At 41.1% G+C, this 16,337-nt stretch overlaps 1 protein-coding gene across 1 annotated transcript in view; it reads right to left on the bottom strand.

Annotated features, from left to right (window-relative positions):
- Positions 1-16,337, bottom strand: part of CUNH10orf67 (chromosome unknown C10orf67 homolog) — a 138,828-nt gene that overhangs the window by 69,267 nt on the left and 53,224 nt on the right. Inside the window, exons 6-7 of the mRNA XM_026478934.4 lie at positions 13,525-13,657; positions 12,360-12,418 (exon numbers count right to left, since the gene is read on the bottom strand). Of these exons, the coding sequence (XP_026334719.3) occupies positions 12,360-12,418; positions 13,525-13,657 (192 nt within the window). The remainder of the gene's footprint in view (positions 1-12,359; positions 12,419-13,524; positions 13,658-16,337) is intronic.

The raw sequence follows: 16,337 nt of genomic DNA, 5'->3' as shown, positions 1-16,337 counted from the left end.
ACTGGTTTCTTTCTTTTTTTTTTTTTTAATTTATTTATTGGACAGAGCAAGAGACAGCCAGCAAGAGAGGGAACACAAGCAGGGGGAGTGGGAGAGAAAGAAGCAGGCTCCCAGCTGAGGAGCCCAATGTGGGGCTCGATCCCAGGACCCTGGGATCAGGCCCTGAGCTGAAGGCAGATGCTTAACGACTGAGCCACCCAGGCGCCCCCGAAATACTGGTTTCTTAGTTGAATGGCCAACACTGCCACGTTACTTGGAAGAGGCCTAGACAGACCTGAGGCATGACTCAAAGGGAACTCAGGCAACAGGGAACCCAGTTACGGGATCAAGGCCAACTGCAGCAGTAACTCACTGCTGTGTCCCCAGAATGAGGGACTACAGCAACCTTCGTAGCTCCTTTCTATCTTAAGTCTGGATTGTCCCCTTTAATGTGATGTAGTCTCACGTGTTTATTTTTTATTTTGTTATTTGTGCATTAGGTGTCATATCCAAAAAAAATCATTGCTGAGACCTATGTCAAGAAGCTTTTCCCCTATATTTTCTTCAAGGAGTTTTATGGCTTCAGGCCTTAAATTTAAGTCTGTAATTTATTTTGAGTTAATTTTTGGGAGTGGTATAAGATAGGGGTCTACTTTCATTCTTTGACACGTGAATGTCCAATTTTCCCAGCACCATTTATTGAAGAGCTTGTCTTGTCTTTATTGAGTGTCCTTGGCTCCTCTGTCGAATATTAGTTGGCTATTTATTCATAGGTCTAGTTTTGGACTTTTGACTCTGTCTCATTTGGTCTATGTCTCTGTTTTAATGCTAGTACCATACTGTTTTGATTACTGTAGCTTTATAACATAGTTTGAAATCATGATGTGTGATGCCTCCAGATTTGTTCTTCTTTTTCAGCATTGCTTGGGTTTTGGGGGGTCTTTTGTGGTTCCGTGTAAGTTTTAGAATTATTTTTTCTACCCTGTTGAAAGCACAATCTGTAAAAACTGGAATCGTAACAGGGATTGCATTGGCTTTGAGTAGTACAGCCCTTTTAGCAATATCAATTCTCCCAGTCCATGAACATGAGGTGTCTTTCCATTTATTTGTGTCTTCAATTTCTTTCATCAATGTCTTGTAGTTTTCAGTGTACAGATCATTCACCCCTATCTTATACCACATTAAAGAGCTTCTGCAGAGCAAAACAATCAACAAAATAACAAAAGCAACTTATGGAACGCTAGAAAGTATTTGGAATCATATATCTGATAAGGGATTAATATCCAAAATATATATAGATCTCATACAACTCCATAGCAAAAAATTTTTAAAAAAAAATCCAAATAATCCAATTAAAAATGGGCAGATGATTGAAGTGCCTGGGTGGCTCAGTTGGTTGAGTATCTGACTCCTGGTTTCAGCACAGGTCATGATCTCAGGGTCATGGGTTTGAGCCCCGTGTCCAGCTCCCTGCTCAGTCTGGAGTCTGCTTGTCCCTCCCTGGCACTTTGCCCCTCACTGCATGCTTTCTTTCTCTCTCTCTCAAATAAATAAATAAAATCTTAAAAAAAAAAAAGGCAGGTGATCTAAGCAGACATTTTCCAAAGAAGATACTCAAATGGCCAACAGGTACATGTAAAGGTGTTCAGCATTATTAATCACCAGGGAAACGCAAATCAAAACCATTGAGATATCACCTCATACTATTGATTGAATGGCTATCACTAAAGATAACAAGGGTCAACAAAAACGTGGAGAAAAGGGAACGCTTGTACCCCACTGGTGGGAATGGAATTTGGTTCAGCCACTGTGGAAAACAGTATGGAGTTTCCATAAAAACATTAAAAATAGAATTACCATATGACCCAGCAATCCTACTTCTGAGCATTTATCTGAAGGAAGCAAAATCACTATCTCAAAAAGATATCAGCACCCCCATGGTCACTACAACATCATTCACAAATAGCCAATATGTGGAAACAACCTAAGTGTCCATTAACGAATGAATGAATAAAGAAACTGTGGCATATATATATAATGGAATACTATTCAGCCATAAAAAAGAAGGAAATCCTGCCATTTGCAACAACATGATGGGCCCTAAGGACATTATGATAAATGACATCAGTCTGAGGAAGACAAATACGGTATGATCACTTATACATGGAATTTAAAACCCGAACTTAGAGAAACAGATTGGTGATTGCCAGAGGTAGAGAGTGGAGTGAGGTCAGCGAAAGAGGTGAAGGTGATCACAGTACATAAACTTCTAGTCATAATAAACGTCCTAGGAATATAATATACAACATGGTGACTATAGTTAACAACACTGTATTGTACATTTGAAAATTGCTAAGAGAGCAAAGCTTCGACGTTCTTATCACAAGAAAACAAATTTTGTAAATATGCATGGTGATGGATGTTAACTCGATTTTCCGTGGTGATCACTTTACAATATACACATATATCAAATCATTAAAACTAATACAATGTTATATGGCAATTGCATCTCAATTTTTAAAACAGGTAAGTGAAAGCCACTATGCATAGGAATCACAGGAAGATACAAAATTATTTCATATGCTTGCCCTCAAGCCAACCTCAGGATACCATTGCTCCAAATCTCATTGCTTACCGACACTTTATTGATGGTGCCTTTTTACTCGCAGCTCTTTGACTTTTTTTTTTAAGATTTTATTTATTTATTTGACAGAGAGAGAGATAGCCAGTGAGACAGGGAACACAAGCAGGGGGAGTGGGAGAGGAAGAAGCAGGCTCCCAACAGAGGAGCCCGATGCGGGGCTCGATCCCAGGACTGTGGGATCACACCCTGAGCCAAAGGCAGACGCTTAACGACTGAGCCACCCGAGAGCCCCAGCTCTTTGACTTTTTAGCCTAGGTTCTTAAGAGGCCAGAAAATACACTGCATTGGAAAGCAGTAATAGACAAGCATGGAACAAAAACCCTGCAGTGAGAACGTTTTCAAAGTTCTACAAAACAACTCTGCATCCACTCCACCATCTCCCACTTCTCCACCTAGGTGCAGTCATCAATCCAGAAATCTCCATCTCTGGGGGAAAAAAAAGTACTATGGCAAGAAACAAAGGAAGCCTGACAGCCACAAAGCCTGTCTCCCACCAAGTTGGGAACAGAACGCCCTGGTGGGAGGGAGGGGGGCAAACAGTGACCTTGCTGGGCCCAAAGGTATGCCATGGAAACCTTGGTCCTGAGAAGAACCTTGAGCAGACTCCCTCTTCTGCAAACACAAACCCCCAAACTAGTTCTGAGCATGCCAAAGGCTCTTGTGCCGGGGGCCGGGTTTGTGATGCAAGGGCTTGCTGCTTGGCAACAAGCACGGTGCTCCACAAACTTGTAAACAACAAAATAACACGTGATTGTTTCCCCTGTGGGCAATATAATAGCACCGGCTAACGGCTTGCGATTTAAATAAAGAGGCCCAGTAAAACTACGGGTTCTGTTCACGGTAGCGGCACAAACTCACTGATCAAGGAGTTTAATTTCTTCTCTACTGTTGCGAACAAACTGACAATGTAACATTTGCTTCCCATTCTCTAAAAACATTTTCAATTCCAACGACAATGTGCACACTGTCATAGTTTGCTTTGAGAAACAACTCCTTGACTTTGGAGGAATGACAGAAGGGGGTGGGGAGAGAAGACATGGACCAAGTATACTCAAATAATGGAGATGATTTTTAGAGGTCAGGTATCTAAAAGTAAAGGGTTCAAAATAACATGATTTGTTAGCACATGGCTTCTGTGAAGAGCGAACCATAATTTCTTTGCCTTGCCTGCATTCCCAAGTTGGTTTCATAGAAGGCTTTATTGTCATGCCGGAGCATTGTTTTGCATTAATTTCTATGACAAGGAACCCAAAACACATGGTGCTGAGAGTAACAAAACAGAGTTAGGGAAACAGTCATGACTTGGCACAAAGTGTGACAAGCTGTAAAAAAGGGAATGTTTCAATATCTGAAGTGGTGTTGACTTCCTATGAACAACCTTTTCTCTTCTAAACAGTATCATATTCTTTTCAAGCACATTTAGAACGCAAGTCAAGCTGTGTTTTATTTTTGATTATAATAAACACAGTCAGTTTCCTGTAACAAAGACATAGTAGTGGTGACCAGTTGAAAGCAAAGTACACCACCATAAGCTGGGCGGGGGGTGAGGTGGCGGGGCCTGGGGGGTGGGGAGTCCACAGATAAAATAAAAGAGCAGCCGTCTGGAAAGTTCTCTTAAAAGAACATAAAAAGGCAGTGTTTTCTTATGCGACCAACACAGAATGCCAAAATATCTAGCTAGGCTCTTTTTGTTGTTGTCGTCACTTGTGGCAATTTGTAACTAAAAATAGCAAATCCTTCAAAATATTGGGCTCTCCTATTTGTGTGTGTGTTTTTTTAAATCTCCATAATAAAACTCAAAAACTTTGGACGGTGCTTTAATGCAATTTCTTACAGAAGACTTGTCTACATGACAGTTTATTATGTTTATCAGAGATCTAATCAAACTGTTGTCTTAAAATGATCATTTAAAAATGTTTCTAGAACTAGGTGAAGGGGATGAAGAGGTACAAACTTCCAGTTTTAAAGTAAATAAGTCATGGGGTTGCAAAGTGCAGCATGGGGGAATATGGTCAATAATACTGTAATAACGTTGGAGGGTGACCACACTTACTGTAGTGAGCATAGCTTACTGCATGGAACTGCCTGTCGAATCACTCTGCTGTACGCTTGAAACGAATATAACATCGTGTGTCAATTATGCTCCAATTTAAAAAGTTTATAATTATGCATATGCATTTAGATTATTGACAAAGGTGAAATAAGAGTTTACAGTAAAATGTCTACAGATAAAGTTTATAAAGCTTTCATGATTAAATTGAATTCCTGATTTCAAGTTTATTAGGAAATAATGTAAATCACCTTACCATTTCTTGAACTAATGATTTTTCATAATCAAGCTCACATAGTAATTTGTCTCTACCATCAATTAGCTAAAAGAGAAGAATATTACATTTTGATTAAAGAAAAGAACAGAACGCCTAAAATTCCTCCTCAGTAGAATTTAGCAACACATAGTTTGACTTTAAACAGGAGAAAAGGGGATCCTAATATGACTTAGAAAATTTAAATGTCTGTAGATTATCATGTAATAATAACACATTATGATATAATTACTGTATTTTTGCTAGAAAAGCAAGCAAAATATACACAGGAAATGCCAATTTATTTACAATCTTCCTCACTCTACCCCAACGAAACGTGACATGGATATATGATAAAGCAAGCAGAGTCTGCCAAGAGCAATTTTGTTTTCTTCTTTATAGGACCCATTTCTTTTATCTTAGATTTTTGTGTTCTATTTCTATGCACATCAAATTGTCTTCATGCCGACTGAAAACAGCCATCAGAGAGCATACACCGTAGGGCCACTGCCCTCCTATGACTTGCTTCGGTATCTTCAATGATTGTCTTTTATATATTTATATTATATTATATTATATTATATTATATTATATTATATAGTACTATATACACTGATAGACTATAACTGACATAATATAATATATATCATGATATATACTATCAATGACACATAATATCATATATTATGTATTATATATCCTATATCAGTTATATATATATTAGATATATATCATATAATATATATCAGTCATATAATATTATATGCATATATTATATGTCAGTTATATATGCTGATAAACTTCAAACCTTGGTTCTGACATCCACTCAATTAATTCATATATTCATTATTTAATACATATGTATGGAACACCTTTTAGATGCCAGGAGGTCCATGTTCGTCTATGGCCGTACAGAAATGAAATAAAACAGACCCCTTCCTCTGGAGCGTCTACAGTATGGTAGGAGAGCAACGTGAAAAAATGACCATAATACATAAGAAAATATGTTAATAAATCACATTTTCAGGCAGTCAAAAACAGAGATCCACATATCCCAGCACCCAGTCATAATCAGACATAGCAGGAGAGGTACTGTTTGACAATGGTCTTGAGGAATACGTGCAATAAGTTGGAGAAGGAACAAGGCAGAGAGATCAGCCAACAAAATAGCGCAGCAACTGGAGAGGAGCATGCAGTCATGGAGGACTCGGGGAGGGCTTGCTGTTGGGGGACCCAGGGTGCAGAGAGACAGCAGTGGCAGGAAAGGAAAGGGGAAGGGTTGGGTGACAGTAGGAGAGGCCTTGCTCCCCACAATCAGGGGTAGAAGGCAGGGTGATGCAATGAGCAGACCAGGAATCTGTTCAGATCGGAGCTCTGCTCCTTCCTAGCTGTGCCGGTAAACGAAGTCTCTGCTTCAAGTCTTGGTTTTCTTGTCTGGTTTTCTTGTCTGTCAGACTAAGAAAATAAAACCTATTTCAAAGAGTTCTTCTGGACAGCATTTAGCTGTTTCTGACACCTGAAAATCCCTCAGTGTATTTTTGTGTGATGTGATTTTATACGGTAGGCAATGGGGAGCCATTGAAAGTTTTAGCGCGTACAATTAAGGTAGGACACAGCTATGGCAGAGTGTGGACTTGTAAAGGGATGAGGGTGGAGACAGGAAAATGAAGTTCGAATGTATGGAAATGATGAGAGCCTCAAACAAGTCTGTAGCAATGCTGTGACAGAGAAGGGGGATTTGAGATCAATTTTGGAAGGAAAATCTACAGATCGAGTGACCAACTAGATATAAGGTATAAAGGAGGAAGTAGAGAATGACCCTCGATTTCTCCTCTGTTCTTCGGGATTGAGGACAATGTCATTCATGTAAATGGGGGAACACAGCAGAGTCCAGATTCAAGGGGTAATCAGTTCAAGTTTTGACAGTGGGTTTGATGAATATGTAGAACATTTCTTCAGCAAATATTTTTTTAGGGCTGGTGACTAAGAATATAAACAAGACAGTTCCTGACCTTAAGAGAGCAAATAGTCCCAGGTACGCAGGGCCACAGAGGGAGTTTCTAATTACCATAGGAAATGGATGGGGGCTGTCCAAGCGCATGTAACTTTGAAATTAAGGATGAGAACAGAGTTGAAATTAGAGACGTGGTGGTCAGGGTAATCATGAAGCGGGAAAGAAAGTTTGGAAGTCACTGGTAAACAAGTGGGCCAGTTATGCGGAGAGGCTGAAGTCAGCTAGAGAGAAAGCGAGAAAGATCAAGGATAAATAGAATTCCCAAGAATGGCATTCAAGTGGAAAATGGAGGAGGAGAAGCCACTGACAGATGTTGCTTAGGAAGGAATGAAGAAGTGTGTGAAGAATCAGAAGTGAGCATTGCTGCTGAAGACTCCATGAAATGGCAGGTAGGCTGTCATATACAGCAGAAAATTCAGGAAGGAAAACATCTAAAAAGGATTGAAGGCAATACGGGTCTCACTGTCACCTTATCCACAGCATGGGGGGAGTGAAAAGGGGGCTGGTAAACATAGATTTCTTTTAAATAATATTTGAAATGTACATGGCAATGGGTTGGGGGTGGTTAGTGTCAACGGATACCACCAAGACAATGGTTTCATTATGTCTCTAGGCGAGAGGGAAATTTTTAAAGTCATAAGAGAGAAAGGGGCTGATGAAGAAAGTTCCAGAAGAGGAGATAGGAGGAGATAACACAGGGAATAGCTGGAAGGATGAGTCAGGGCAAAGAAGAATGATCCTCTTCGGATAAAAAGGAGTAAAGGTAAGGCTAGGTAAGCTAAGTGACAGAGTAAGAGAGGGCAGAAGGGAAAAAAAAATTCCAAGTGTCCGCCATGTTTTCTGTGAATTCGGAAGTAGCATGGAGGATGGAATATGGGAATTGAGAAAAGTAGTGGAGATTAGCAGAGCTGTAGGGGGTAGAAAGAAAGGCTGCTAATTAGATCTAAGTGAAATGATATGCAGAGAGAGGGTGCAGCTACTCTGGGTTAAAATCCCATACTCTTGGAAATGCCACCAACAGGCAAGGATTGGCCCATCTCAGCCAGAGCAGGGCTGGAGAACGGTGGGGACTGGCTAGATAGAGGCCTCCAGAGGTGACACCGTGGTATAGTTGATGAGGTGGGAGGGTGGATGGCAGGTTTAGGGAAAGTAATGGAATCAGGTGGAAGGAAAGGAAAAGATTTTGTATTGAGTCATCATACCTTGGTCTGAAAAGGAATGTCACCAAGTTTCCATTTGGTGTCAATTACCACAAACACCAAGACCATTATCCCAATCCTTCCTGCCTCTTTAGATCACTCTTCATCAACGACCTCTTCTGCTATACATCTCCCTGCTCATTCTTCTTTCTACTGGCATCATTTAAAAATATTCTAGTTTCTTCTTTAAAAAAATTCCTCACCCAGCCCCATGTCCCTCTCCAACTACTCCCCTACGTCTCCCTGACCATCCACAGCAAAACTTCTAGAGAGTTGCCCACGCTTACTGTCTCCCCTTCTGCATTCACCCCACTTCTCAACTGCTCCCACCGTTCCAGGAAAATGACTTCCATTAATATCACCAGGATCACTTCGTTGCCAGAGCTAATTGCCTAATCTTCCCTTTGAGCCTTTAACACAGCCAGCGGGACACACTGCAAAGGAAACTCTGCTTCCGTGATGTCCCCTCTCTGGCTTCCCCCACTGCCTGTTCTCATCTTCATTCGAATGCTCTCCAGCTTCAACTTCTCCTTTACTTCTCCTGCCTTCAACCTTATCGGTGACTGTAGCTTTTACTGCCTAACCATCCCCAGAATTCATCCTTCCCGATCATCCCCACTGTTACTGTACTCTTTCTGTTTCAGATTACACTTTCCCTGGTGTATCCAAGTAACCTCGTAACCGGTCTTTCTCGCTCCAGATTTTGCTCCCTCCCGCTCATTTTCTTTCTGAAACATGAATCTGATCCTTCCCCAATGTTCAAGGCTCCCCAGTGCACTCAGAAGACAATTCAAACCCCTTGGCACGAGTACGAATTCTCTGCCGTGAGCCCTGCTTCTTGCCACCCCTTGCTCTCACATACCCCTGAGCTCTAGCAACTCACATGCACTTACTTCCCTTCTGCATGTTGCTGCCCCCCCCCTCGCATACCCCTTTCCTGGCTTACTAGAACCTCTCTTCTGGGAGTCAACTCAGAGTCCTCCCTCTAACCTTCCCGGATCCCTTACAATCCACACGGCGCTTCCCCACGTGGCCCACAGCAGTCTATGCTGCCCTGCATCCTGATGCTGACCCCAGCCTGGGCTGTCATCTCTGACCTCTGCCTGACTCCCTCCCAGAAGGAGATCCGCATTATGGCCACAGCTGGAATATAGATGCAGCTGTTATTAGATTATTGGAATTTAAACACGAAAGTCACTGAATATCATAATAGACAGTGCTTTAAGCGCTGATGGATGGCAAGAGATCCGCCCACCCAAATACAGGCCATTTTCAACCTGGTTTTCATTGAATTCAGGGTTAAAAAAGAAAACATGTGTCTTATCCAGGGGCTTCTGAGCTGCTTACCCCTCTCCCCTCTTCCTGCCCCAACACGAATTCTCACAGCTTACCAGATTCCTACCTTGTTCCTTACCCATGCCAAATCACAATCAAGTCCACAAACACGTCTCACAGTTTTTGCATTCACGCTCTGTACCCAGCTCTTCCACCCTCCTGCCTACGTGGAAAGATCAGCTCCAGGGAAGGAGTGCGAAATAGGTGTGGAACTGTGTGTGAAGCCATTCTAGAACCTTCCAGGTAAAGCTAGACATCTCTCCTCTATGTACATACTTTCATTACAGTCCACATCACACAGCCAGGGTTTTTGTCTCTCGCTCTAGACTTAATCTGCTCTACGGCAGGTTCGTGTGTGTGTGTGTGTGTGTGTGTGTGTGTGTGCGCGCGCGCACGTGTCCCTGTGTGTGTGTCTCAGGAGTAGCACAGAGCCTGGCACTAAAAGGCATCTAATAAACATTGCTGAATTAATGGATTTAGTGGAGAATATTGGAAACCAAACCAGTAAATATCAGCTCTCGTTTGTTCAACAACTCCTGATGTGCTTTCCAGTTGACAAAGCACTTCGACGTGCATTATCTCATTCTATCCTCACAGTAAGCCTGTGAGACACAGGAAGAAGGATGAGGCACTGGCCCAAGGGACCACAGAGGCAGAAATGGAAGAGGAACCCAAGGTTCTAGATTCTTTCTGCTCAATACCAAATTGTGCCCATATTCAGTGTTTCTGTGGAGGTTCAGTACGCACAAAGAAAAAAAGAAAAGAGAAACGATTTAACAAATGATCAAACAGACTATGCATCTGTTATATTTGTTTAGAAGAGAGCTGTGAATTAAAAATATGGTGCAATATATATTCAATTTTGAACTTTATAGTAGCCTTGTTAAAAAAGGTTAAAGAAACAGGAGAAATCAATTTTAATACATTTATCCAAATATCCATTCAAAATATTATCATCTCAATGTGTAATAATTAATATTAAAAAGCAGGCACGTATTGCATGGTGCACTGGGTGTTATATGCAAATAATGAATCATGAAACACTGCATCAAAAACTGGGGATGTACTGTATGGTGACTAACATAACAAAATAAAAATTATTTAAAAAAATAAAAAATAAAAAGCATTGCTGCAATATTTCACTTAAACGAAGTCTTTGAAACCCAGTGTGTACTTTTCACATACAGCACATCTCAATTCGGGGGCTAAAATTTCATCGGAAATACTTGATCTGTGTTTAGATTGCATGAAGTTTACCGAAGAAAAAGCAGAGTCCCATACCAAGTTATTTAAAATATACATAAAGGTGCTCCAATACACTGAAACAAGTATCAGTTTTTAAATTTAAATTAAAAAAATAAAATTAAATATAATTAAAAATTGAGTTCCCTGGTTGCACAATTCATGTGCTGAACTAGCCACCTGGGGCTACCACTGGGCAGTGCGGACTTAGGAACGTGAGGATGCATTTAACTGAAATATTTAAGCTCACACAAGGTATAATGCGTCATTCGAAGGGGCATGTTTCTTTCTAACTGATGGCTTCCTGGTCAGATTTTTTGCTTTAATTTCTTGTGCTCCTCTCAGAGAAGAGTAAGCTTACACAACTCATCTCCCCCAGTGACAGGACAGACTGAACAGGTTTAGGAACATTTCAACCTTCCGTGGAGGTTAAGTGACACCAGAAAGCCGGGACTTCATTTCAACTGTGGATGTCTAGAAGGTTAAACTTGTCTGCCCACAGACTCTAGTTTTCTCTGGGAGGATGGGACTTGTACGTCACCACTGCAAACAGCGTGAACTGCAAGAAAAAGAACTCGCTCTGCAAACCCGTGATGGGTTTGGTTATCAGAGAAAACATCTCCCAACTCTGACCCTTCGGGGTAACCGAGTCTTTAAAAAAATAGTTCTTAAAAGTAATTTTATCAAAAGCCCAAAATTACCCTGAACTGGACAATCAGGTTGACATTTGGACCTAAACTTGGGCACAGGTGGCCGTTTGTTGGGCTCTGGAAATGTGGCTAGTGCCTGTGAGGGACTGAATGTTTAATTAAAACGGAATGTTATCCAGTTTTAATTAATTTTCATTTTAAAACCAGCACTCGATTCAGTGAGTGGAGAGCATCAATGTCTATTGAGAATAAGTCAGGGATGTAAACACACGTTTTCACCTGTAAATTTCCTGAACTCTAAACACATTCTCATTCTATGAATCACTCAAGGAGCACTTGTCCACACGCCAGGCACGGTGCTCAGCACTGGGAATGTACCAGAAACGGATATGTCACCATCTCTGCCCTCTGAGGCGTGCAGGACGGCAGGGAAGTCTGCCCATCGCTGAATATGTGTTGATAGGTAGGATGGGACACTACCACGGAGAGCTAAGCAAGCCCAAAGCAGGGGCGCCCAACCTGTACCACTGTGGTCCTCCTGCCTCGGATGCCCTGGGAGATCTTGACCTTGCTGATACCAAAAGAATTCCTCTTCTAAACACAGATTTCCTGCATAGCATAAGCCCAGTTCACACGCAAACAGAAAAATGAGCATGAAGCCACATCTGGGCTGAAAATAAATTGCTCGTTCTTAATAATAGAATTCTCCCACTAGCCCATCTTTGGACCCCCTGTGTCATAGAACTTTTCAGTTCCTTATAGTTAACAAGGACACTCAGTTATCCCAAAGAAAAGAAGTATCTGTACATTAATTCATTTTCAAGACGGAATCCTTACTTATTACAAGACCCCACCCAAGTCATGGGAGAGATTAAATATGGAAATGGACTTTTCTCTACACCCCCAAGACAAGCGGGACACAGTGTTATTTCACTCGTCGTGCTGATATTTCAATGTAAAAGAGTCATTCGTCAATGTAAAAAGTTACAGTACCTTTTGAATAGTTTGATGATTCTTTTCTGCCTTCTCTTTCAGTCTTACAATTTCATCTTCTGTAAACAAAAGGAAAGAGAGGCCAACCATGAAATTACAAGCTTATGGCCCTGTATTCAAGCTCCCTGCTTCAGGGCAGGCAGGCATGGTGGACGCAAGTCCTAGCAGGATTGTGACCTTCACAACTGCCCTTGACATTCACAGCCTTCTTCCTGCTGTTCAGACGGCTGGTCAGATAGGGATTAAGAACTAAGTTCAAGATCCAAGGGTGGCTGAGGGCTGAAAGCTTTTCATCAATACTAGCAATGGACATTTTTGCTCTTAGTCACAGCCAATGCAAAGTGCTTTCGCAGGTGGCACTTTATGACTCGGTAAGAACTACCAACGACTGAAAAAGCAGTATCACACCACGTTAGAAGGGAAATGAAACGACACTGGCATGGTGTAATTTATATCCAAGGGATATTGTAATCTATCTGATTTCATCAATATTTTGCTCTAAGTTTTTTTTTTTTATTACTTTTCATCACTGCAGGTAAGGGGAACAATCATATAAGTAACAGAAATACAAAGGTAACAGTAAGTGAAAAAATACTTTGGTGATTTAAATGGAACTTTTACCAACGTCTATGGTATGTAAAAAAGGGGAGTATGAGGGACACACATGAGGATTTGTACTTTAAATTTGGATCCAAAAGTGAAGATAATTCAGTAGCAAGTAGTGGCATATTTTCCTGAAGGGCTAACTCTGTTTCTCCACAAAGCATACCCCAGTCCGTGTGCTTAAGTATTTAAAGGTGGTAAATTTTAGATGATTAAGCAAGCATATGAAACAGAAATCAGCAGAAGTCTCTATCCAGTTATAATATTTCTAAGTGAAATAGAGCACTGCTTAGTACATTTTTCCAAGGTCAGTGCTTGTCTTGGGAGGGAAAAAAAACCCACCCTGAGTTAGAATGGCATGGCTTAAGAACACAGCCACAAATAAACCCTCTTTCCCAAGCAAGGAATGCCATCTTCAGTGAAGATCAGAGATGGCTATCAGATGGATCTTATGCACGTAAATGACCAAGCACACGTATGTTTGGTAAAGAGAAACACCGCTATGGGTTTTATGAAGTGCCCGAAGCATCGGTTTTTCTCGAAAATGACTGTAAAATGTTACCTAATACTGAATTTTCCTTTAGATTGAGTCGGATTGCTTCTTCGAGTTCTGAAATGATCTGAATCAGTCTCTCGTTTGCCACTTTGTACTCCAAATTTTCCCTCTCTAGAGCCGTCTCTTTGGCAAAAGTGTCCTGAAAGATGGGGAATTCCATATTTCTAAGCAGAGAGCCAAGGATTTAAATATGCAACACAAGACAATACAGACGCAGAAGAGCTATCATATAATTTTCTGAATTCTATTACACACTTATAATATGAATAGTAAAAAGGAAGGAGATTAAATAGAGCTCGCTGGAAGAAAGGCTGCAGTACATTCTGTACAAAGACCACAGCACATGGGGACATTTTATTGACAGGAATAATGCATATCATACTGTTTGTGTGCCCTCATCATTCAGGTCAATTCATTATGGAGGCTGCGTCCGGGGAGGCAGCTGGGGCCCCTCCACCCACACTTCCCTCTGTGTGTGTCTGAAGTGCTGTCCGCCTGTAACTAGGCAGGCTGGGGGGACCAGGACGGGCAGCGCCAGGGGGTGGCAAAGTGCACGGCTAAGGAGGGGGGCTTGTTGCCTTTGTGGCATTTCCCAGTGTCAGCGCTGCCAGTGTCACGAGGAGCACATCACATGTCAAAGTGGTGACGTTTTCAGGCTGGGAGCCGCATGGAGTCCATCAGGCGCACGGATATCCACACAGTTGGTTTTCGGCTGGGTGGGGGAGCCACCCAGAGGCAATTCATATTCTGAACATTAACGTGGCTTTGCATGCCTGTCACACGGGGGGCTGTGCAGGCGGTTAATGCTATTGAAGACTTCGGTTTAAATCTCTATGCAAACAGCGATTACCTTGTAAGAAGGTTTCAGGATAACTTACAACAAAGGACCTTAAAGTTATAGTTTTAGTAAAGCAAACTCATTTACATTTTTATTATGTGCGTCTTTTGTTTAAATCTTGCCATGTCCATTATGGGAGAGGCTTTTTCTTACGCAATAGAAGCTTATTGGGACAGCTACTCTTCCTTTCTTCTTCTTCTTCTTGTCTGTTTCAAAGCTATTGAAAAACATCTGAATATACCCTCGCTTATGGCTGTCTACATTTTACTGCCACACATTTATTTTTTTTAAATTAAGATGTAATGGATTGGGGAAGCTGGTGCAGAACTTTTTACTTCGTGATGGTAAAATACTAAATGATTACGCCATCTCAAAATATTAAGGAGTAGGCTGAAAAGTCATTATATTATTATGCTAAAAGAGACAGAAGGTTCTATATGCCTGGCTTCAAAATTCACATGGATAAGAGAAATACTTTTCAACTTTAAAGTAACCTTCAGATGAATTATAACATACTCTTTTTGCAGCAATGCCATGATGGCTGATCCACGAAAAGAGGATCTTCTCTCAAAAACAAAATCTTCCCTCCCAATATACTGGGTTCCTTTTGGAATGTTATTTTTATTTAACTTTAGAGAGCTCAGAAAGTAAATTATTTAAATGTTTTACCCCGTGACCATAATGGCTCAAAAGAAAAATAAGTGGCTACAATTTTTGCAGTACATTGAATAAACCCAGTACATTCAATAAGAAGCCACCTACTAATGAAGTTAGTCATATCAGAGTTAATTTTTAAAACAATGTTAAGCTTTGCATTAAACCCAATACAAATCTTCATGATTTTGATCCACCATTTCACTTACATTATTTGAGCCCAACTCATTCTTAATTAATGAGAACTAACAAATCTGATAGTTAATAAACAGCACTGTTTTAATAAAGGAAGGATCCTTTCTTAGTCATTAATTTCTAGTCCCACATGGTTCAACTTGAAACCATCACAGAATGGACTTATAGGCTACAAAGGGCTTTTTAAACAAACAAACAAACAAACAAACAAACAAACAAACAATATTTGTCTCCAAAGACTTAAGCATACATTTCCTAACAGGTACCCACAGCGGATGACAGGAGCTCTCATTATCATAAACTAAACAAGAACTATTTGAATTAATCACACGAAACATAAAGTGTATAAATGGTAGCAGCTAATACCTCAATGCGTTTTCTAAAACTCTCATATAAAAGCAGGAAACAAGGAAAACCCATTCAACTGGGCGGTTTTTCCTCTTCATATGCATCTACAGCCCCCGTTCTTGTGAGGTTAATCTTTAGCTCTGTCCCCACCATCTGTCAGCTGCAGGAACTGCACGTAATTAACTATTCAGACTCCCACAGCAATGAGGACACTCATTAGCAAAATGAACAAAGGGATAGTTCTGGGCTGCCACGGTCATCTGTTACACTCTGAGTGGCAGGTTTTGTGGTGGTGTTCCTTCTACCATCTGCCCACACTACTAGTTTTTGGCTTATTTAAACCATGAGACCTCTTTAAAATAAACTGCGTTAATAAACCAAGGTTTAAAAGGATGGAGATCATTAAAAGGTGGTTAACTAGATGTAGCTATTTAAAGCCGCATTATAGCTGTGGAGAGATTGTGTGCGAGCCACGATCATTCTGGAATTTTAAATTTCTGAAGGAACTCGCCAATGTAAGGTTTTTCTCTCCTGTTGGGAAAATGAGCACTTCCGGCGGTGGGTTATGCACTAATTCTCGGATGAACATTCACGAGATGTGCAGAATCACCGTTCCCTGGCTTCAAAATCCTAAACAGTTCTTGAAAGAATCATTTTTGGGGCGCCTGGGTGGCACAGCGGTTAAGCGTCTGCCTTCGGCTCAGGGCGTGATTCCGGCGTTATGGGATCGAGCCCCACATCGGGCTCCTCCGCTATGAGCCTGCTTCTTCCTCTCCCACTCCCC

Source organism: Ursus arctos, unplaced genomic scaffold (assembly GCF_023065955.2).
Source record: "Ursus arctos isolate Adak ecotype North America unplaced genomic scaffold, UrsArc2.0 scaffold_30, whole genome shotgun sequence".
Taxonomy (NCBI): Eukaryota; Metazoa; Chordata; class Mammalia; order Carnivora; family Ursidae; genus Ursus; species Ursus arctos.
Note: the sequence above shows the minus strand (reverse complement) of the source record. Positions and strands in the feature narration are given on the sequence as shown.